This window comes from Bos grunniens, chromosome 10, assembly GCF_055505025.1.
Source record: "Bos grunniens cultivar Pamir isolate PY7600 chromosome 10, Bosgru_T2T1.0, whole genome shotgun sequence".
NCBI classification, from domain to species: Eukaryota; Metazoa; Chordata; class Mammalia; order Artiodactyla; family Bovidae; genus Bos; species Bos grunniens.
The window spans coordinates 3,430,253-3,454,549 of record NC_141174.1 but is presented as its reverse complement, the minus strand read 5'-3'; the positions used below and the strand labels follow the sequence as shown (position 1 = coordinate 3,454,549).

General features: G+C 47.6%; 1 protein-coding gene across 1 annotated transcript in view; it reads right to left on the bottom strand.

Annotated features, from left to right (window-relative positions):
* Positions 1-2,887: 2,887 nt before the first annotated feature.
* KCNK10 (potassium two pore domain channel subfamily K member 10) overlaps positions 2,888-24,297 on the bottom strand; it is an 87,834-nt gene continuing 66,424 nt past the window's right edge. The window contains exons 4-6 of the mRNA XM_086319338.1: positions 12,932-13,118; positions 8,621-8,763; positions 2,888-6,363 (exon numbers count right to left, since the gene is read on the bottom strand). Coding sequence (XP_086175464.1) covers positions 5,746-6,363; positions 8,621-8,763; positions 12,932-13,118 — 948 coding nt within the window. The 3' untranslated portion in view covers positions 2,888-5,745. The remainder of the gene's footprint in view (positions 6,364-8,620; positions 8,764-12,931; positions 13,119-24,297) is intronic.

Here is a 24,297-nt window from a genome sequence, read left to right as displayed (position 1 = left end):
GTTTTTGCATAACACTTCTAGGCACCGCTGCGTGTTTCACTTCAAGCTCGGGGCCCTGATAGCAGAGGGAACACTTCGCCGTTGTCCCGGACAGCCGTGCAGATGGGGTGGAAGTGCTCGCAAGGAGTTTTGTCGCCTTTTTTTTTTTTTTTCTGTAATGCATACGGAACTATTTGAGATTTTTCACTTAAGAACCGAGAAGAGAAAGTTTCCAGATCTCCTAGGCACGTGTGACAAAAATCGCTTTTGGTAAAATCAGAGACACCCCTTATTTCTCCTCCTCGCCACGGCACTGACATCACGTGACTTGGGGACCGCCGGGTTTGCGGGGTGGGGGAGGCGGGGCGGGTGGACTGCGGTTTCCATGCACTGCGGGCGGGGGTGAAGTAAGCACGAAGCAGCGGGTTCCTCGCCCATTGACGGAGGACGGGACTTTATTTACAGCCCTGGAGTGAGCATGCTACTCCAGAGTTTCCATACGCAGCATTCACAGCATCCACAAAGCCCAATCAAAAAATCACCTTTGTTTCCGAGAGTTGCCATTTTTAAGGCCAATTCACTAGCTACCTCTTACACTCCGCCGCCGAGAGCTCCCTTTGCTCCTGCAGTCCCTCTGCTCCTGCGGTTACTGCCTTTGCACACAACTGCATGGGAACCGCGAGGAACCACCCCCGTCCCTTTAAAACCTAAGGGGGATGTAGGAAGCACAGACATGAGATGCAGTACTGGCTTTAAAAAAATTTTTTTTAAGAGAGTGTCTGCAGGTTGGTTTGCTTTCAAGGTTTGGACACCATGGTACTCATTGGAATGATCTACATTCTTACCCAATACAGTGGGCGAAAACCTGCCCTACCCAAATTCCGGCCGCATTCTCACTAACCCCCGAAACTAAGCGTCCAAATACAGGAGCAGCATCGGCTCAGCCAAGAAGCACCATCTCGGAGGGAGGGAAGCGGTGGTTTGCTAACATCTAGTCCAACTAGGACTTTCAACATGGAACCATCCCCACAGAACCCAAAGCAGCCATTGCCTCTGTATGTGTTCTGTGTGTGGGTGTAGGGATCTGAATAAGAAATAACCTGTTTATAGTGTAAGAATTCATAACGTAGTCAAATGAAACCTTTACTGCAATTGACTGCAGATAGTAATAGCTTAAAATTCTTTAGTCTAAACACCATGTAAAAAAGTGCCCATATGGGATGAGCCCCCCCACGCAGGTGACAGTGTGAGGTTAGGTGATAGTGGGCCTACACGGGGCACGACCCGCATTTGGACACCAGGCTCCCAAATCTATCTGGTCTCCACCCATCACCCAGGAGACAAATCCCAAGAGGCAAGAGACTAAGCTCTCATCTTGCCTAAAGGAAGCAGGGCCCATCCATCAGTATTTACAAATCCAGCTAGTGAAGTTCTTAGCGGACTTAACTCGTGGACCGCTGAGCATTTGGTCAGAGCACTGCAGAACCAAAAGGGACCTTCAAGATTGACTCTCCGGGCTCCACTCCCTTGATGTGCTGATGAGGTAACAGAAATGTAGGCACAGGGTCTGAGGGGCCCAAGATCACGGGCCGGGTCAGGGAAGCAGAGACAGTCCCAGTCACCTTAGCTGTAGGTCAGGAACAGCCCTACCTACACACACATAAGGGCCTTGCCCCAAAGCAATGAAGTCCTAGGGTCGCTATTGGGTTCGAACTGGGCATTGAGCTGAAGTCTCTCCAAATTGTCCCTCGGTTCTCACCAGTAAAAACTTCCAGATCCTCTGTGGAGGAAACATTCAACACCCAGTTACCAGGAGAAACAATGACACTGCCCACCGAAGTCACTGTCCCTGTGGTCTGTCCATGTGCAAAATCAAAATGTTTTCTCCGGGTTTATGGTGGGGTGGGAAGTGCAGGCAGGGCAGGGCTGTTCTGATGTGTGTGTAGGATTTGTAGCAAGTTTGCCTTATCCATGTGAATTCCCATGTTACTGGACCCCATTTTAAAAAGGTAGCTTTCAAACAACTCCAAAACAACTGGCCTCCTCTTCCCAAATCTCAGCTTGTACACATGAAGTGGAGCCCAACCCCTGGATGCCCTCCCAGCCTCTCCTCTGGAGAGTAGGTTGCATGCGTGCGTACATGCTAAGTCAATTCAGTCACCTCTTGACTCTTTGCGATCCTAGGGACTGTAGCCCATGGAATTCTCCAGGCAAGAATCCTGGAGTGGGTGGCCATGCCCTCCTCCAGGGGATCTTCCCAACCCAGGGATGGAACCTGCATCTCTTGTGTCTCCTGCACTGGCAGGCGGACTCTTTACCACTAGTGCCGCCTGGGAAGCCCGGAGAGTAGGCTACAGCTTGTCGGACTCTGTGCCCACATGTCTAATGGATCAATCTCCACGAAGAGAGGGCTCTTCTTTGATTGTATTCATCAGGGCCTCAGTCCCATCTGTACTCGGGAAACTCCCAGGCAAGGGCTATTCTCGCTCCCTCTGTGTGACTGGGACCTGCCTTGTCTGGCCGAGGGTCTGGGCTTACCAGGGGGCTCAGTGGTAAAGAATCAGCGCAACTGAGTGTCTACACACACATATACCAACATCTGGTGTGTGGTAGAGTGTGGTTCCATTTGGTAGAGTGTGCAGCTTAGAGTTTTGAACTGTTTTATTCCACCTGTATGCTGAGTTCCTGCAGGACAAGCAAGTAAGTGCAAAAGGGTGTCTTCAAAGGGCATTTTTAACAGTACAGAAAGGGTGCCAGGAGGCGCATTCCCAAAACCAAAACCAAAATAATGTACAATGATCATCTGTAAGGACAACGCGTTAGGCCGTGTTCACAAAGACCTCATCCCATCGTGGCAATAAAGAGCTTTCTCCTACCTCTGTATGCCATGTCCAGGAAACTAGAAAGACACACGTGCACGCGCACACACAGACACACACTCACAAGGTGCGTGGCGTGGACATTGCCGCAAAGTCAAAAGCAGACTTTGGTCAAATAGACTGGTGACTAGCTCTGCCGCCTTCTTGCTGTGTGCTCTTAGGTAAGTTACTCACTTGGCTTCCCTGAGCCTCTGTGTCATCACGTGTATAATGGGTTTGCAAACACTTCCCACAGAGCGTTGCTGGGGCGGTTCAGTGAGCCCACGCCCCTAAAGTGCCTCATCTAGTGCCTGGCCTATGGGCGTCACTGGATAAATAACAGGGAAGCCTCTTGGTCAGCTCTGCCTGTAGAGTCTAGAATTTTAACCCACTACTATAAACAAGGTATCAAGTAACAGGGTAGAAACCCAAATGAATGAGATCCCTGGACAGTTTAATCAGGAAGCTTTCAACTTGTCAGAAGAATAAAGTCCCAGTTCCCCGTGCTGTGCTGTGCTTTACTTGGACTCTCTGCGACGCCATGGACTGTAGCCCACCAGGCTCCTCTGTCCGTGGGATTCTCTAGGCAAAAATAATAGAGTGGGTTGCCAGGCCCTCCTCCAGGGGATCTTCCCAACCCAGGGATCGAATCCAGGTCTCCTGCAGTGCAAGTGGATTCTTTACTGTCTGAGCCACCAGGGAAGCCCAGTTACCTACTAATTCCTTAGCACACACTTTGTCAGGCTGGAATGACTCCCATAGTAAGAACCAAGGCCCACCCCTGCATATACATCGTTGCCCAAGCATCTGTCTGTTACTCTGTGGACACAGGATGTCACCAGTGAGCCACAGCCCTGTGGCAGCATTAATCCAAACATACCTTGGATAGGGCAGGGGGGGCACTAATCAGACTTGATTCTTATTTGGCTCCTTCCCAAAAGTGATGCCAGTGCTTTAATCAGAGCTTACAATGAGGTGGGGGGGGGGGGGGTGCGGTGAGGCACACGGGGGCTGCGTGTGCTCTAGACAAAGGAGAGCTGTGCATTTGGGGGAAACAGCAGCAAGAGGTCTGCCTTGGCTGAAGCAGTCGAGGATGCGGTGGCTATCATTTTTCCCTGGAAGTCAGAAAAGCATTAGATGGTTTCTAGAAGTCTCTGCCAGTCCTGTGACGTTTTGACAAATCCACCCTGCGTGTTAGCTATGTGATATCCCCAAACAGTGGTACTGAGCCCAGGAGGCCCGTAAGCAGCAACTTCCGGGTGTTGCCAGGTCCAAACACTGAAGTGTGTGGCACAAATAGCTAGGTTTGAACCAGGATGACAGCCAGCCAACTCTGAAAAAGGCTGAGGCACACGTGGGATACTTGGCGTAGTACGTACTCTTTCCTTGCTGCTAAAAATCCACTTAGAGTCTTCCTCCTCAAACCTATGACCCATCAGACCCCCACTTTCCTTCACCGGGTGTTCTAACCTCGTGAAAAAAAAATCATAATTATCACCACGTGTTGGTTACTGTTCTCCTAGAAACAATCAATCACAGTAGCATTGTAACTTTAGTGGCTAGCAGGTACAAGTGAAGAAATGATCAAGGAAAAGCAGTGATACTTTCAGAATAAAGGAACACCCAAACATAAACGTGAAGTCTTTCAAATACTTCTTTTAAGTATTATTTTTTAAAAAAATGGCAGTAATGGCACTTAAGCTGCAAGCAATGAAAACAATTCAATCTTCTCGTACAAGGGTTGGTTTGAGGGATTCCTTTTCCTTTTGTTTGCAAATAGCAGGATAGGACCTGGTGTCACTCTGTCTACCCTAAGACACCCAAAGGGACGAGAAGCCCTGAGAAGGAACGATGCCATGGTCCTCCTTGGTATGTCTTAGACATGCAGGATGTCTATGTTTACAAACATTTAGGATTAGCTAGACAGGACAGTAAGCCACTGGCATCATGCAAGGCAATAGTTTTGGTATTTTTCCCCTTTTTATCAAAACCAATTGTAACAAGTTCCACTAGAAAAGTGAACATGAACATTTCAAAACCAGTTTGTTTTCACCGTTGCACGCTTTTGGTGCCTTTTCAGCGCACCGTGCACTGAGGTTTGGTTTTTGCCTGTCACCACGCAGCGGCTGAGGTTGAGTGTTCACCAATGCTTGCGAGTCCGATTGGACTACCTGTGAGAAAGACAAAATTCAGCAGGCTTCTGTCATTGGTTACGGTGATATCCACAGTGTGATGTGACTTTTTTCTCTTGTAATGAGGAAAGCAATTGCACCTTTTGATACGTGTGCTCTCATCTGCTTCCAACAAATTCTAGGTGCTCTCGGGTCCCAGGGACGTTCATCTGGAGCTTAGAAAAGACTAGGGATGCACTGAACGCTTTTGTCTCAAAATCGGAGCTCAGAGCAACATTCCAACATGTCAGCTCCGACCCCAAGTGACAAGGACCAGTCCACCTCCCAGTCCAGGCCCCTTGTGCGTGCGTGCACACATTCCCGACAGTGGGTTCAGGAGACGACTTCCTTTAAAAGACACACCTGTTCCTTTCAGACGGCTGGTCTACGAATAGCTGCCCTTTCGCGCCCTCCGGAGCGCGGCGGCGCTGCCCGGGGCCACCGCATCCATCGCCGGCACGTGCCCTGGACCTCGGCGGCCGTGACCTCCCGCGCCCACGAAGGCGCCCTGGGTGTCCTGCGGCTGTAATCAAAAGCCGAGTCCTTGTTCTTTTGATTCCCTTTTGGCAGAGCGAGCTTTTTCGGTCGTTTATGGCACAGTGAAATATCTTCTTCGATGCTATGTAATTTCGGACTAACGAGAAGTCTTGTTTTAAGGCACGTGTCTCAGGGTGAATATATTTAAAAACAAACAAACAAAAGACAAGGCTGGGTCACGTCCAGTGCGTCCTTCCCGCTTAGTTTCTGGCTTCTAGCAGCGCGCTGCTGTCGCGCTCCGCGTCTTTGGCGTCGGCGGGGCCCACGCCGTCCCCCGCGCCGGCCGGCGGCTGGGCGCAGTCGGTGAGCACGGCGGTGCTGGAGTGGTCCGAGTTGCACCCCTTCTCCGTGTCCTCCTTCTTCTCCTCGTCCAGGGAGTAGTGGCGGAGGGTCCTGTAGATCCTGTGCACGTCCTCGGGCAGGGCCTTGCGGAGGTCCCGGTTCTTCCTCTTGGTGAGCCTGGAAGCTGAGCCCAGCTTGTTGACGATGTTATCCTCGGAGGCGCCCTGCCCGCGCTTCTGCAGCGGCTCCGACGCCTGCAGCCGCAGGTTGTTGGGCCGGTGGTCGATGCTCTCCTGGGACGAGGCCTTGCAGCGGCCCGCGTCGAGCGCGGCGAACACCGAGCGCTTCTCTGGCGAGAGCATGTCGAGCGAGTGCGCCCGCTGGTCCAGGCCCAGGCGCCGGCGCTCCATGCTGCGGATGGTGGCAGCGCGCTGCAGCTTGTCGTGGATCTCCACGCTCAGCCGCCGCCGCGTCTCCCGGAACTCGGCCGTCACGTTGGCCTTCCACTCGGCCGCGTGCGCCTTGATCTCGCCCACCTGGCGGAGAGACGGGGCGACCACAGGGCGCTGAGACATCGCCCCCCGCCCCACGCCCCGCGCCCAGGCGCCCGCCACTGCCCCCCCATCGCCGCCACCCCCATCACCCCCAGCGCCCGGGCACCCGCCTCCGCCCTCCATCGCACCCACCCCCCATCGCACCCACCGCTTCATCGCACGCACCCCTTCATTGCCCCCACCCCCCAGCGCCCCCACCCCCCATCGCACCCAGCCCCCCATCGCCACGACCCTCCATTGCCACTAGCCCCCCATCGCCACCACCCTCCCGTGCCCGCAGCCCTCGGGGGTCCTCGTGGGAATGAGGCCCGGAGGCGGTGGCTTTGCGTCCGCCCCACCAAGGGGAGGAAAGGCTACTTCCACCCTCGCCCTTCCCGCTCGGGACTAAGGTGCCTCCGAGAGGCGCACGTGCTGGGCAACCCTAACGCCGCCAGACACCTGGATTCGGGGGACAGAAGGGGAGGCGGACGGACCTGACTTAGCGTCTGTTGGGTTCACCCTTCCGTGGTCCGGCTCCATTCCTGCTGCATAACTCGGAGGCAGTTGTGTCTAGCTCAGAGCTTTTCCTGTTATGTGAGGTAGCCGGGCACCTAGCTCGGCCCTGGGCACAAAGCACGTATCCAGAGGGTCCTCTGCCCTGCCCTGTCCCTCCAAGATGTCTGTCTGGGTTAGAGTGCTCCACCCGTCCCCATTAGCCTGGAAATGACCTAGTTCTAAAAAGGAAAGTCCTGTGTCACCCCATATCTAGACAATGCTGTCTATGACCTTGTGCTATCCGGCTTGCGCTGGTTTAAGACCACCCCCCCACCCCCACGCAAGGTACCTGATAACCAAGCTTCTCTGCTCAGGGTGCAGGAAGGCGGCATCTTCTGCCAAAGCCCACAGAACACGTGCTTTCTCAGAGCAAAGTCTTGCATGAGGGTCAAGACCAACTCTCTGGGCTTTATTTCAGCAGGACTATTAGTACAAGACTCATGCTGTCCTATGCAGAGGAGTAACTCGGATTTTTGCATTGAGAAATGTCAATATTTATGTTGTTGAGTGTTCTCTTTTGTTATGGCTGATTTTCAGCAGGTCAGTTAGCTCTCTGGGGAATCAGACTAGAGAGTGCATTGACACTGCTTCTGCAAGCCAGGAAAATTAAACCTCTGCTCCCAGGAATGGTGTGGGAGATGGTGCCATGTAAGGAGGCTCTCCCAGGACCCTCCGCTCAGAATGCCTGCACCCTGGGCAGGGAACAGTCGCCCTTAAACAGGCTGACCCTCTGTTTCTTTAGGTTTTATCTCCTTTCCTTTCTTTACTGCTTTGCTTCTCTTTACCCTTCTTCTTTCTTATCTCTTTTCCTCTCTTTCCAAAAGAACTACATGGACACTTTTTTTTTAATCACAAAATCTACCTTTGCTCTGTAGCCATTCCTTTTCTTGCCTGTGTGTAGGCTTCCATGCACATTTATTTGAGGAAGGAAGGGCTGTTGTGTGTGTGCCCCTGGCCACAGACATATATTTGTTTCTACAGATCTGACAACCCAGAGGGGACATGAGTGAAAGGGACCTCATGAGTTCGCCCTCCACGGCCGGCCACAGTTCAACAACTTCAGTCTCATATGGAATTGAGAAAAATGCACACATTGCGGACTGGGGGCAATTGTACACCTCCCCCAACTGCAGTCTGCCTATGCTGACTATGTCTGGATATGTTTTTTTTCACTTCCTTTTTTAAAAATAAGTTGCCGTTTACTAGTTTTTCCAGGAGCTGTGGGCTGGTAAGTGAGTCACCAGATTTTTCTCACCTGCTAAAAAAGAATCCAGAAATAACTGCTATCCCATTTAACGTGGCATTTAAAATCATTCAAGGATTCAAAACAAGGACATGTAGGAGGCCTCCACTTAGTAGGAGATGGTCTAGCCCATAGAATGCTGCTGCTGCTGCTGCTGCTGCTAAGTCGCTTCAGTCGTGTCCGACTCTGTGCGACCCCATAGACGGCAGCCCACCAGGCTTCCCCGTCCCTGGGATTCTCCAGGCAAGAACACTGGAGTGGGTTGCCATTTCCTTCTCCAATGAATGCATGAAAGTGAAAAGTGAAAGTGAATTTGCTCAGTCGTGCCCAACTCTTAGCGACCCCATGGACTGCAGCCCACCAGGCTCCTCCATCCACGGGATTTTCCAGGCAAGAGTACTGGAGTGGGGTGCCAATGTTTCTGACCTCAGGAACATTCAGAGAATCTGGACGGAATCCTACCTCTTCTTTTGTCTTTTTGGATAAAACGCGTAGCCAATCTCCGATCATGCTGAGGACAGCGGCAAAGTAGGCAAGGCCAACGAGGATCCAAAACCACACCAGGGGCTTATACCACTCCCGGTAATTGATGCCAGCGTTTCCCCCTGCAAACAACCAAGCGTTACTTTAAGGAGGGTCTCGCAAACGGTCGTCGCAGAGCAAACGCATCCCAGTCCGTGTAGCAGAGCTGCGGTCGTATCACCATCCAATGCTCAGCTGCTCGGCCTGCTGTATACACGATGTGACAGGGTGAGAGGGCAAGGAAAAGTCGTGTCTCTTCCCCAAAGGAGCCTGGCCTGTGGCTTCACTTATTTTGAATCTTGACCAATCATCTCCATACATCATGTGCTGTGATTAGTTGCTCAATCTTGTTCGACTCTTTGCAACCCCGTGGACTGTAGCCCGCCAGGCTCCTCTGTCCATGGAGTGGGTAGCCTATCCCTTCTCCAGAGGATTTTCCCAACCCAGGAATTGAACTGGGGTCTCCTGCCTTGCAGGCCGATTCTTTACTAGCTGAGCTACCAGGGAAGCCCTTAATGCACAATACATAATAACAAAAAATATGTCAGTGACCAGCCTGATCCATCCAGTTTAAACTTGAGCTTGACAATGAATGGCTTGAATTAGAGGACAACAGAGCAGGCCCAGTTTCAAGTTTTGTGTTTTTGTTTTTGTTTTTTTCTTATTGGGGTACAGTTGATTTTGTCAAGTTTTTCTTAAACTGCCTTAAATTTAATAAAAACAAAATACCATTAAATAATCCCAAATGGTTTGGAACTCTTGACACCATTTCCTCCTTAAGCACATACGCATTTACCAAGAGAGAAGTATGTGTGTGGAAGTAAAATTAGACTTGATGGTATTCCTGAGACTTGGACCCAGCCAATAGTGATTTAAGGCTGACCAGAGGATGGTGTTTACGTAATGCTGATCCATAGGGTCAATTAGACCGAGTCAATTAGAATCTCTGTGTGAGAACAAAAAGGGACCTTCAAGGCCAGCTAGTTCAATCCCTTTATTTTACAAATAGGGATTATAGTAAAAAATCCATCAAACCAAGTTGACTAGCTGCCTGACTGCATTGACTGGCTGTTCCATTGAAAAGATCAGTCGTTTATTCCAAGTAAATAGCCTATTTATTCCAGACCTTCTACAGGCCTGCCCAAGGTAACCAAGCAACAGAGATTCTAAGCCCAGCCCCTTCTCATAAAGAAGTGAAGACACTTCATGAAATACCTGTCTGTGAGATGTCATTTTCCAATGAAGCCGGCTCGTGGCCATTTCTAAGAAAATCGACATTAGCCATGGATTGGTAATTACTGTACCCTGGACTTTCCCACTGGGTTGTGGTTGTAACCTCATGTAGCACCTCTGAATCTGCACTGAGCTTTTACGGTATCAGTAATACCTCCCAAAGGTGGCTGGGCAGGTTCTGTGGCTTGTGGTAGTTCTCAGTTTGCAACGGAGCCCACAAGGTCTCCATAGCTACCGCCACTTCTGAAAATTAGAATTCCAAACTCTGCTGGAGGGCTCTGTGGTACACCCCGCTTGGTTTGGTGTAACTGCCTTGCTTTTCGCTTTCAGGCAATTCTTCCCCTCTCCCTAGCTTTCTCGAGGGTACTGTGGGACTTTGTGCAGCCTGAAGTGAGTTCTGAGGTTCATTTCATCTCCACACTAAGCGGAACTCTGCCACTCTTTCCTGGGAGCTCTCTGAAAATAAATGTTTACCAACCAGTCACCATCCTCCACAAAAGACTGTCACTAGGGTGCGCTAGCAAACAAGGCAGAAAACACCCTTCTGCCCATTAGTTTACCAGCTGCTGGCCTGGAATTCAGGTGCTGCCAGTCAGGGTTGCAAAATGCTTGATGGGTTGTTAGACTGTCCTAAAGTGTGCCAGCTACAAAATAAACCAGCACTTAATCCTGCATGGTGATTGATGTTCTGATTCTGTTTCCAAGCTGATGCCTTGTCAAATCACAGCAACCATCAGCTCTTGTTAATGTATCTTTTTAAAAGATGGACAGCCTTCCCTTTTGCTCTCAGAGCATTGCCAAAAAGGCTTTGACACACTTCCAGGGTTCCAAGGCAGCCGTGCTTCAGATTGGTCTCTGTAAGCTATGGAAACGGCAGCTTAGAAGGGCCTGGTCCAATTGCAGTCAGCGCCATGAATTATAACAGACCCAGGTCTGCAGAGACGATGGGGCAAAGGAAATATGGTTCTGTAATCAGCGGTAGGTAAGGGAATTAAAACAGTGCTCTGCAGCTCAATATTCTGTAATAACCTGAATGGGAAAAGAACAGACACATATATGTGTATGACTGAATCGCTTTGTTGTACACGGGACACTAACACAACATTGTAAATCAACTCTATTCCAATAGAAATGTTTAAAAAGAAAGGTACTCTGCAGGAGGCATATTTACATGTGCAGCGGTTACTGTTATCAGAACCCATGGGAAAGCATGTCCATTTTCTCTGACCCAGTTACAACCAAAATAGACTTTAAAACTTTCTAACAGTTCTTTGTATTTATCTATACACTTGGCCATTAGATTCATTAAAATCTTCCGTCGCTAAAGATCACTAAAAAACAAAAGAACAAAGCCATGCTATGTCTGTGACTGTGGAGGTCACGGCCTTTCCAGGTAAGTAAACATCAGGCCAAGTGCCGGTGTGTGCTAAGCGCTCACGGCCCATCGTAGCTCATCAGGATAAATAATAAATCATAAGCAGTTTTTTTAATCTCCTGTTCCCCAGGCTGTGCTATTTGTGACCCAGATTAACAGATTGAATGGAGCAACCGGTTAGAGAGCAGGGTTTGCCCAACGTGTCCTCCAGAAGACAGTCCTCCAGACAGGCCAGAGTTAGCACAGAGCAGTACAGCAGAGTGCAGACGATGCTTTGGGGAACTTAAAGATGTTGGTGAAATAGCTCTAAACAGCAGCTGGGATTGGAACCTCAATGAGTTTCCCCGCAGAGCAGCTACAGACAATGCTAAGGAGTTGACCGGACAGTCACTCTTGGTACTGTCCTCCTGCCTCTGTGCGCTGTCTGTCCAGAGCTTCAGGCTTCTCATCAAGTGGCACCAAGCGACCTCCTGCCCAAGCTGGGGAGCTGCTCAGTAGCTGAGCATCGAGGATAAGCCAAGGCGGGCGGGGCCCCAGGCCTCGGGCTCTGTGTAAGCAATTCTCAGTCACTCTGACTTGGCAAGTTCTTAGTCCTTAAGACGGTCAAAAGGAAGAAAGCATTAAAACTGCTGTTTCTACAAAGGCAACTTCGGTCTTCACCTTCCTAGCTGGAATAGCTGCAAAACCACTCTTCTGGTTGTCTGTTTCCTTAGAATTACCATGGAGACAGCCAACCTTCAACATCCTTTCCAGAATTTACCCTTTTTCCAGATTCCAGAAGAGGGGATCCCTGGCCTCTTTAAATATATTGAGTTGCGACAGAGTTACTGGGTCAAGTGTTCACTTCTGGGAGTAGAAACTGAGCATTTGTCTGACCACCTAGAACTAATCCATCCAGAAAGAGATCGGTGGCCTCCTCCTCCTATCCCTACCTTCCCACCACCCTGGGAGAGCAATACCCATAAAACGTCAGGTTTCATTTCAGTTTTTAAGCTCCCTGTCCCTAGAAGAATTTGATGGTGATTTCTTTTTCTTCCTTAAGCATGGTTCATTGGCATTTATTTTTACAATGAAGGCTATTGTGTCTATCTAGATTCATGCAGGATCCATTATAATATTAAATTCTCTTGGGGCAGTTTTCAACTCCAGGTGGTTACCTGGGTCTTTAGTCCTGCATCCGGACATGCCTGGAGCAACTTTTCCAGGGATGGTGACTCTGCCCTCAGCATCAGGAAGCTTCATCTGCAGGTCCCTGCAGACTAAACTCGACGCTCATCTCTCCAGAGCTTCATTTTTGCCACTTGCTAATATAGCCTTTATCAGTTGATGCAAGGAGCCTTAATACAATTCAGAAGCCCGAAATCCAATGAGAAATTCATTTCAGTCATAATTCATATGATGATGAAGATAGCCTGCCTCCTGAGTGGGGGAGGCGAGAGGCTGGCTTCCTCCCAAGGCAGCAGCCGGCTGCTGTTTCCCTCACAGAGGACCGCAGGTTTAGAACAAGCCTGTGCCCAACAGTGGTGATGCTGAGCCTTTTCCATTTGTTCCTCCATCTTTTCTCGTGGTTTGGAAAAGCACTGACCACAGTAAATGTTTTCCCCACCAGGGCCCCGGTGGCTGGGATATTCCAGAGTGCTTACCTGCCACAAAATCACCAAAGCCCACCGTGGTGAGAGTGACCACCACAAAGTAAATGGACTCCAGGGCCGTCCACCCCTCAATGTATTTGAAGATGACGGCAGGGATTGTCACAAACACGACACAGCCGGCCAAGATGAACAGGATGGTTGAGATGACCCGGATCTTGGTCTGACTCACTTGCTTTTTCTAAAGAAGAGCAAAGGAGAAAGAAAGACAGGGAAGTCAGCTCCATCACCCTGGATTCGGAAGACAAGAGGTAGAAGAAAAAAACGTCAGTGGTTTTGGACCTTTCTTTGTCCGTGAGCAGCTTGGGGAGCATCTGATGAAAGCTCTGGACCCTCTCCTAGAAAAACGTAAGGACCGAAGTTTTCAGCTGGTCTCGGTGGTCCTTGGGCAAGAGACTCCTTGAATGTCCTTTGCACGGTTCCCTGACTGCAGCCCAAATGCTGACTTTCTAACCCCCTCACTGGTGTAAAGGAGACTGCTTCCCAAGAAAGGCCATTTTTGCCGCCGTTTCTCACGTGGCTTCACTGACCCTCTGTTGGAGGCACAGGTTTGGGGGTTCCTTCCACAGTGGTAGTGATGGATTTGCACCCGGCTTCCCTCGAGTCAAAGGGCACATGCCGGAAAAATGGCTCCTGAGACAGACCAGAAGGTTAGGATGAAAAGAAAAACACAGCTGACCTGACCCCACCCTCGTTTGGGACAAAACTCCAACCATCTGCCTGGGTGCTTCTTCGCCTTCCTGTCCCCCAGCCAAGGCGGTACATTTATATCACAGTCTTCTTTTAAAACGCGTGTGTTTAAGTCAGTGCTGTGCTCGTCATGTTTGCTGGCTGTATAACCATCAAGGGACAGGGCAGGAGTCCATGTTGAATGGCAGGCTCCGTGTCTACAACAAATAATAGAAGCTCCACCTCAAGTCAGCTTCTGAAGGATTCAGTAGTTAAGAGGTGAAGATGCACCTAGATCGGGAATGACCCTGATATTGGGGTGAAAGAATCACACCTACGGGGTACCAGAGGCAGACTGGAGGTGCTGGTGTCCCCTTGAATGACACTCAAGACAACGCTGGCATCGCCTCCAAACTGAACAGCCTGCTAAGGTCTTCTCAGAGCTCCCAGTTTGCCATTGGAGACTGTCATCAGGGGACCCTGACACTATTACTTGACCAAAAACTCAGCGTCTCATAAATGTCTGTTTAACACCAGAGTGCCCGGACCTGTGTATACTGCCTGGATTGAAGCCCTGCAAAAGCACACATTCAAGGAATCGATATGGAAATCTCTACCATGGCATCTATTAATATTTTCTAGTCATCGCCTTCCAGTGAATTAAAGGGCAGAGCAGGTCCAGAGTACAGAGTGCATTTAGCATTCAGACACCGCATTTTATGGATGCAAAAGGAGCTTGCATAAGATGCTGCTAATCAGGCAGAGCTGAGAGGAGAATGCAGCTGTGATTAGCTCTCAGTCCAGCGCACAGGGATGGAAACCGCTTTTCAAGTTACTCAACAGTTCACCAGTTCAGAGTCGCCAGAGCTCTCCTGTAAGGAAAGAAACCGGGCTAACCTCCGTGAAGAACAGGCCACCCTGTTTCCCCTTCGAGGAAGGAAGGCTGAGAATAAAACCTCGTCACTGGGCGATCCTGTCACCGTCCTGGAAATCCTAACCTTTCCTCACGGCAGGGACACCCCAGCCAGGTTTTCCAGGCCAAGAGATTCTCTTACGACCGACCACACAGCTCAGACAGGAAATGACCGTGTTCTCCAAGACAGGAAGGTTGGTTATGACCCTCTTTCTCTTCCTCCCACTCCTCTCTTCCTTCCTGACTTACGGAGATAAACCTCAGAACCACCTTTTCTTCTCTGGGAAACGCCAAGGGACACGAGAGCTGGGAAAGGGTGGTGGGAGGCTGCCATCCTCTGCAATCAAGCCTCACAAGCACCAGTCCCACCTGCCGAAGGCCCTGAGTCCCAGGTGTGTTCAGTATGGTGGAACTGTGGGCAGGTAAGTGCAAAGAAGAGCTATAGTGGAGAATATTTATCTGCACAAATCTCAATCCGCAGTGAGATCAGTATAAGCGAAATGAAAGTGTTAGTCACCAAGTTGTGTCTGACTCTTTGTGACCATGTGGACTGTAGCCCCCCAGGCTCCTCTGTCCATGGGATTCTCCAGGCAAGAATCCTGCCGTGGGTTGCCATGCCCTCCTCCAGGGGATCTTCTTGACTTAGGGATCAAATGTGGGTCTCCCACATTGTAGGCAGATTCTTTAACCATCTGAGCCATCAGGAAAGCTAGTCCCTAAATATTCATAGGAAAAGCTAAAGAAATACAATCCTTCATAAAAAGGAGTCAAGTTCTCTGACTTCTAAGAGAGTACTCAGGATACAAAGTGGGAACAGGAAAAAATAAGTTGATCCATGCTGTTATATAGTTCCCATCTCCTCAGAAAAGCCATCAAAAAAAAGGATAATTTATTGATATTTTTGCATACACATTTTTTTCCCACAAATGAAAGTACTGTGACAAGACAAATGACCTGAGAACCACAAAGAATGTTTTACCCATTTCATGCATTTCCATATTAGATCTTGTAGAACTTGGAGGGGGCAGTTAAGACCCCTCTGAGAATCCAGGAACTTCGTTATTATTATTATTATTAGCCTACTTTTGTTTGTAAACACGGACAAAAGCCAAAGCCCAAAAGGAGATTTTTATCATAGATCATTAAGTTAATCTAATTGCTGGCAACGGAACATCATTTTCCCCCTCAATAAATCGTCCTCTTCAAATGCATAATGAAATTAAAGTGAATTAAATGTTTGCGAGACACTTGTTAAGTCAGAAATTAGGATGTGAACGCAAGTGCAATCCAAATGAGGCTGAGGCTGGCAGAGGAGAGCTGCAAGTACGTGGGAAGCTGGAGCCATTCCCAGGCTCCAGGAGGTGGGCAAAAGAGATGATGGCACTGGGCAGCATTTGTTTGGTAGCAAAGGGAGGTGTGCAACAGAGGCTAGAGCGTGGCGTCTTAATGGCATTATCTGTCAGAGAGTTTATCTGCAAGTTAGCATTTCACCACTGCTCACTGCCCAAGCCAACCAACGTGTCCCTGGACCGCTTCCTCCAGACATCCTAGGGTGATGCTCAGCAAATCCCCGGAGGCTTAAATCATCAGGGTATTTTAGGGACTTACAAAATCAAGTGTCTTGCGTGTGTGTGTAGGCATATGAAATTGCGTGTACCCGTACTTCACTATAAAAGGAAGGGGTATGGGCATAAGGTTTTGATAGTATCTGTTATTCTGGAGACCCACATTTATGCTGTCCTCTAGACACTTAAGAAGAGTTGCCCTAACTGAACATTTTCAACTGCAGCTTCCACGATGGAACCACAAACGCGTCATCCAGTGATCTGTGGGTTTCTCATCCCCACTAGCTCTGCACCCATTCACCACTATTGTGCTTAAGAAGTTGGAGTCTCGGGGCAGCCTGCCAGACAAACACTCCATCCCCACTGCTAAGTGACTGAGTGACCAAGTTTCTCAACTTCTCTGGGCATCAGTTTCTTCCTCTAAAAATGGAGATAAGAGAGTCCGCCTCACAGGAGTGTTTGGAAGATGAAATAAGCGTGTGAAAGCTCAGCTCAGTGCCCGCTAAATGCTTGGTGACTGTTATCAATCATGTCTGATGGAAAAGTTCGAGTCTTTCCTTAGATGTGGGCAGTCCCACATTGAACGCTGCCCTCTGCTATGGAGGAACGTTCCCTCACATCTGGTTTTAAGATAATCTCTGTCTAGCTTCGGGTGGTCACTGCTGGGTTTCCCTTCCTGGATACATTGTCTCATATGATGACCTCCTTTTTCAATAAGAAATAAGTCCTCATTTTCTCTTGGTTCTTCTGTGCTGGCCCAGGACTGAGCCCTCAGACAGTCTCAGCTCACAATCTTGGAAGCTTTTCTGTTTGCCTTTCAGTTAGTTTCCCCCTCCCCAGCTTTTTTCATCATCCTTCTGAAACTGACAAGAATTGCAGATAATGTTTTGGGGTGTCAGGAACCAGCTGCAGAGAGTCCCTAAAAGGCACCGCCCTTGTGTTCCTTGCCCCTCCCAACTCCCCTGCCACTTAGCGAGTCGAGCTGTGTTTCCACGGCGGGGTTGCTAGGCAAAAATCCCATTGCTTATTTACCAGTAAGCAGAGCAGTTACCATAAAGCTTTGTGAGAGCCCAGATCTGACTGAGTTAATGTGTTCTTAGGCTAACAAAACTGTTATTTGGGAAGAGATGGTTTGATACAATATTTGGGCAGAAGTGATAGAATACTTGTATGTATCTGTCCAAATCTTGTTTTCTCACTGTGTGGATTAGATGCTGTGGTCCTTCTTTCTCCATATGCAAATGACACGATGCACAACCACTTCCCACATCCCGCTGGCTGGCGCTAAGTGTAGGAATTTCTGAGGAACTCAAACCCCACCTCCTATAGAGTTCTTTTAGTTGTCAAAATTATGTGCAATTATTCCAAAAAGCAAAATAAGCTTCATACACAGGAAACTGGGGATCCAGTTCTAAGAGCACTCCTTCAAGAGAGGATGTACATACTAGCAATTCTGACAGCGTTTACCTGTTTCAGACCTCAGACGGTGAAGCCACACACCCAATTCCCATTAAGTACGATGCCCTACCACGCTTGTTTATTTCCACAATCTTATTTTGGAGAACAAGTATATTTCCATTCATCTGTGGGCTGTTTCTTTTTTTATTTTTTTACCCTCTTCTAACATCTACTCTTCTTTTTGCTTTTATGCGATTTCTTACAATTCTGAGATTAGTGATCCAGATTGTTGTATCTGACTGAGAAACTTTATTTGCTGTGATTTTTAGCCAGGGATGTTGGAGATGTCATTGAATAATAAAGATACTGCAGTAAAAATCCTAGGACAGGAGCTAGACATGCAGAGCTCTAGTTTATGGTTCAGCTTTGTTTTGTTGAAATGCAAACACATCACCATGGTAATACACTTGAGCTGAAAATGACTTCTCGAAATGGAAAGATAATAGGAGCTGCCTCACAAAAGAGCCGACTTTATTTTCTGATATTATTATGTCTTCCACAAAGACTCCTTTTCTAAAAGTCCAGTTCTAGCTAATGGTTTCAACATCACAACAAATCACCACGTAGTACCAGCAATTGTATAAACTATGAGGAAAGCTTTTAAACACCATTTGCCTATAATCTCCATGGCAGAGAGACTATAAACACACATTAGTGAGAATCGCGCAGTAAAATCTCCATGGAGCCGCCTGAAAATGTCCCACGCGAAAGCAGGAGAGTATCTACACCAAAAAAAAAAAAAAAGCGGATACAGATCACACAAATGGATAGCATCTAACCCCAGAAGAGCTGGATCTAGCACCTGCCTCCGAGCCACACTGCAGCATCCAATAGCATCTAACCCCCAGAAGAGCTGGATCTAGCACCTGCCTCCGAGCCACACTGCAGCATCCAACAGGTTTTTGGTCAGTTCAGTGCTTTGCTGGTATCCCCAGGCAAAGGTTTAGAAAAGCTTTGGGTATACGCAGTTAAATTGTTTTCATCACTGGATTTTGTCACTGTTTTTTATCACATCCAGGTGCACCTGGGATGGAGACAAAATCTAGAAATAATAAAAAGAATTCTCAGCAGCTCCACTCCAGGACCACTTTAATTAAAACCTGTGAAAGTTTTCAAAAATTCTGTGGCTTTTCACATTTGAAGAAAATACTCTATTGGAACACAAGATTTTGCGCTCAACACTCAACCAGGTAATTCATTCAGCACATAATTATTAACAACCTTCTACATATCAAAGGTTGTTCTAATTGCAAGGGATATAGCAGTTAAAAAGAGAGAGAGAAAGAAGTTCCCTTCCCCATGCACACAAAGTCTAGTTGGCTGGCGCAGGCTGGGAACATCTGAGTCTTTGGCTGAAGTCTTTATGGCGCTGTCCGTGGTACCCAGCCCTGGTCTCACCATTGAAGGAAAGTTTTTACCTAATGACATCCCATTTATTAAAAACATCACCTTGTAGAGAAGAAATGACTATTCTTGTAGCTATTATAAGTGAAATACAAATAATTATGGCTGATTTGCATTGTTGTAGGACAAAACCAAACAACATTGTAAAAATTTTAATAAAAAATAAATAACAATAACAAAAGACTTATTTAAAAGAACTATATCAGGAATCACTTCAAGCCAGATTTTATTTGAACCCACTAAGCTATAGGTCGTAGTGGTAAGAGTCAGAAAAGGCAATGGCAACCCACTCCAGTACTCTTGCCTGGAAAATCCCATGGATGGAGGAGCCTGGAGGCTGTGGTCCATGGGGTTGCTGAGGGTCGGACAGAACTGAGCAACTTCACTTTCACTTTTCACTTTCATGCATTGGACAAGGAAATGGCAACCCACTCCAGTGTTCTTGCCTGGAGAATCCCAGGGATGGGGGAGCCTGGTGGGCTGCCATCTGTGGGGTGGCACAGAGTCAGACACGACTGAGGTGACTTAGCAACAAGCTATAGGTCAAACTCTAGCATATTTACTCTAGCATAGCATGTCGTCCCCTTCTCGGCAGGAGGGGAAGGGGATGACAGAGGATGAGATGGTTGGATGGCATCACCGACTCGAAGGACGTGAGTTTGAGCAAACTTGGGAAGATAGTGAAGGACAGGGAAGACTGGCCTGCTGCAGTCCATGGGGTCACAAAGAGTCAGACACGACTGAGCGACTGAACAACTCAACAACAACAACAGGAGCTTTGATACCAAATCAAAAGCAAAACTTTGTACAAGTTGTGATTTGTCTTAAGTTCAAGGGAAATCAGTAAGGTTCATCTAAGGTTGGGGAAGAAAATCACAGATATGTTGCAGGTTGACTGTTGCTTGCAAATGATTCAGTGTCTATAAAACCTTACACATTGTCTAAATAATAAATCCTAGAATTAAAAAAAAACTGTACCTATAATAGAAGATATATGGATCTTTGTTAGCTAAGCCCTCAGAAGCTATGTCCTAGAAATCAGAACAAGTAAGTGACCACACCAGTGCAGATGTAACCCTGGCTGAAGAGCGGTCCTTCTCTTTAGTTGAGGTATGAAAGGCAGGCCCATGGAAAGGAGAGGACAGGGACACTTCCTGATGAGCCTCATCAACAGCATAATTCCTGGCAATCCAGACAGATGCCATACCCAGCTGCTCACCTAGCCAACTTCTGCATTTGCTTTACCCAGATATCAGCAGCAAAACAATGTTCCCACCCCAAAATGCCCTCTCCACCATCACATGCACAAGCATACAATAATAATACTACAGTAACAACGCTACAGACAGCTGAAAGGCGGCTCGCTCTTCTCTTGCTAACACGGGTTCACGGTCACAGTGCATTGGCCAAGCAGTCCACAGCAGTCACGAGAGAAGAGCACCCGAACAGAATAAATGTTCCTTCCCATCCCTGATGCTTTTGCCCTTGTTCACGGGGCTCCACGTGTGTAACACACGTGACCCCTCTCTAGCCCCTCACTCTGACACAGGACCTGAGAACTCAGCGTCTCCCTCTCTTCTTCCTTTTGGGAAACAGCTGCCCTCAAGGCACACCCACTTGTGATCTCCTAATTCTAAGATTGTATGAAGAAGCCCATTTTTCCTCAGACATAAACGAAATTCTCTAGTACTGAGGGTACATAACAACACTGGGTTTAAATCTGTCATCTGGTTCGTCTTATTTCTCAGTTGGCTCATACCTTGGGTAGAAAAGAGGGGATGCCATTTACTTCTTTCAAAGGCCCCAATCGTCTCAAGTCTCCCTGCTCCAGTCCCCCTGGTACAACGTGTTTGTTTGTTTTAATTTTGGTGATAGCTCAATAATGATGCCACTGTGAGGCAGAGAAAGAGGTCAGACCATGTAGTATGCAGAAAATTCTTTTCAGTGGAAGGTGGAGTCCCTACTTTAGACTGTGGCCCCTCACCAGCAAGGAACACATGTAACAAAAAAGGAAAAGAAGGAGATTACTGTGAGCCTCTTGCTAAGAATGCTTTTCTGAAAGGAGATAAGGAATTGGGAAAGACCAGTCCTGGCTGGAGCTGTCAAGAAGAGACGAGAACCTTGCCCAGGGACTGGGGTCGGGGACAGGTTTGGTGAGGGGGTAGCTGGGATCAGTGGCCAGAAGGCAGCCACTTAGCACAGGTCAGTCCAGTGGTCCTGTGCCCCACTGTGGCTCATGAAGGAGGTCTTCAGTCTTTCTCGTCTTTTCTGGCATTTCTCAGTCATGTCACTGTTGCGTGGAACCAGCATCCAAGGGCATCTAAAGGGGATGGGAGGGAAGAAAGCCGTCAAATGCCCCCACCTTGGGTACGTGTAGCCCAGGGAGAAGGCATTTGTGGGCTTCCTGAAATAACTGTCTACATGTCCAGGAATCAAGATAAGCGACAAACAAGCATGTGTTTTCTGTGGCCTCATTTATCTTACCTGTTGGAAGATTTGAAGAAAGCCCCCAAGATTAACCAAATTTAGGCTAACACCTTAAAAAGCACCTGAGTATTACTGTGTCAATAACTGTAAAAATTCCTGGGTTTTATCGGGCAAGTAGTGAACAACCGCCTTCTCAATAGTTACACTCTTTCTTTCCTTCTTTCTTTTTAGACACTTTAATGAAAGCTCGTAGGAATGCCCACCCATATGAATCTACAAAAATAATGAAACAAGCATTAAAAAATCATATAAAAGGAAGATGTGTGAACTAGAAAGGAGGCAATGAGAAGCAAGAAAAATTAAGAAAGTCTTTGAGAAGGATGAGCATAGCTGAGAAAATGACTTAGGGGTTTTGAAAGCAAGACAGAATAATGGTTTTAGGGGTCTAGAATCTTCTTGGAGGTATAAGAAGGCTTTCAGCTGGGTTTGTACCTCTCTGTTTGAGAGAAAGAAAACAGAGGAGAGAGAGATGCTTGATCTTTCTAGTTAGACTGGGAACAGAGAAGTTTAAATAAGAATGGAACAGAGCTTCATAGAAAGTCACACAGAAATAAATCTTAAACTGGGAAGCCCTGCACTGAGGGAATTTGACAGAAGCATCCAGAGCTGAGAATTTTTCTTTAGTAGAATATTTCTCAAGCTGTGAATGAAGTTGAATCCTATAACCTTTCTATTCTCTCATTCAATAAATATTTATCAGGCACCATCTGTTATAGAGATAAGTCCACGGGTGGGCACCAGCCTCACAGACCTAGTGGAGCCAAGACAGACATTAAACAATCACACAAGCAAACAGATCATCGCAGCCTGAGAGAAGTGAGCAGCACTCACCAAACGAGAGAGTGTAGAGACCAGGTGATGCTATACGCCTATCCCGTTCCTCCATATATACAGCCCAAGATCACCCAAGAGGGAAGTGTGAGCGGAAGGGATAGTTAGGGAGCTTGGGATCGACATGTACACACTGCTTTATTTAAAATGGATAACAGTAGTAAGGACCTACTGTATAGCACAGGGAACTCTGCTCAATGTTATATGGCAACCTAGATGGGAGGGGAGATTGGGGGAGAATGGTTACATGCATATATATGGCTAAGTCTCTTTGCTGTCTACCGGAAACTATCACACTGTTAATTGTCTGTACTTCAATATAAAATGAAAAGTTAAAAAAAAAAGATCTACCCAAGAGAAAAAAATATTATATATTAACACCTATGTGTGGAACCTAGAATAGTGGTACAGATGAACCTATTTCCAGGGCAGGAATAGAGACGCAGACATAGAGAGCAAATCTGTAGACATGGAGGGGGCGGTGATGAATTGGGAGATCGGGACTGACGCACAGCTATGTATAAAAATAGATCACTGACTACTATCAGTTATGTGTACAGCACAGGGAACCCTAGTCAGCGATCTGTGGTGACCTAATGAGAAGGAAATCCAAGAAAGAGGGGATGGATGTATATGCATGGGTGATGCGCTTTGCTCTACGGCAGAAGCTAACACAGCATTGTAAAGCATCTATGGTTGGTGGTTTGGTCACTAAGTCGTGTCCAACTCTTGCGACCCCATGGACTATAGCCTGCCAGGCTCCTCTGTCCATGGGATTCTCCAGGCAAGAACACTGGAGTAGGTTGCCATTTCCTTCTATACTCTGATAAAAATTTAAAAAAACTATTCACCCATGGGAGTAATGGGGCTTCCCTTGTGACTTAGTCAGTAAAGAATCTGCCTGCAATGCAGGAGACTCGGGTTTGATCCTGGGTCAGGAAGTTCCCCTGGAAAAGGAAATGGCAACCCACTCCAGTATTCTTGCCTGGAGAATCCCATGGACAGAGGAGCCTGGCAGGCTCCGTGGGGAGGAGTCCATGGGGTTGCAAAGAATCGGACACGACTGAGTGACTAAAACCACCATGGTAGTAAAGGGGGTTATTGCAAATGATTCAAGGCGGCAGACTGGTGCTGGAGAGAAGCATCCCTGAAGGAGGCCAAGGAGGTGCTAATGAACTCAGACTTGACATACTTTGGTTGGTTCCCGCTCCTAATGAAGTTTTCATTGATAACCTCATGCCAATCATCCAAGGTGGGTATCCTGACTCCCTGATAGATTTGTCCTCTTTGTATCAAAATTTACACAAATGCCTCAAGGACCTCCCAAGTGTGCATGCATTGTGGGCAAATAAATTCATGACTCATCTCTACTTATGCATAACCATTCTTCCACAATTATTAAAAAGTAGCATTGTTCTTTAATTTGATTAGAATGGATTCCATTAGAATGTGGATTTGATTAGACATGACCAGTCAGAATCCTATTTGTATTATAAATGAACACACACAATAAGTGTCCCTGTTGTTACTTCATTCGCATAGCTTTTCCTTGTAAGAGAATTAAGTTATATACAAACCCTTTAATGGAGCTTACTGTAATGACAAAAGTATATTAATTCCTTCACCTTTCATAAAACGAGGCTGTTTAGCCATGCAGATGATAGCAGGAGTGAACATCACATGCTCCGTAAGAAAAAGTAATGCATGGTGGCCCACGCTTAGGCAGGGGCTGCGTCTCTGCAGACGACAATTTCTGTAGAAACGTGTTCTCCTTCTCATACAGTTTTAGATGGCTTCAATCCTGCCAAGTGTTGAACAGAGATGTGCATGCTCTTACGTGAATAATTCTCCAGAGAGAACCAGAAACGGAGACCCCCAAAGACAATGTTAAAAAAAGGCCTGGATGTCTATCCAGGCCTTCTGATGTTCTCCTCATGTTGAGAAAAGACTAGAAAATGGAAGTGGACCCACCCTTGTGACACCCCGCTGGGAGTGTACTGTTCAAGACCATCGTGACGCTGTTGAAGGCCGAC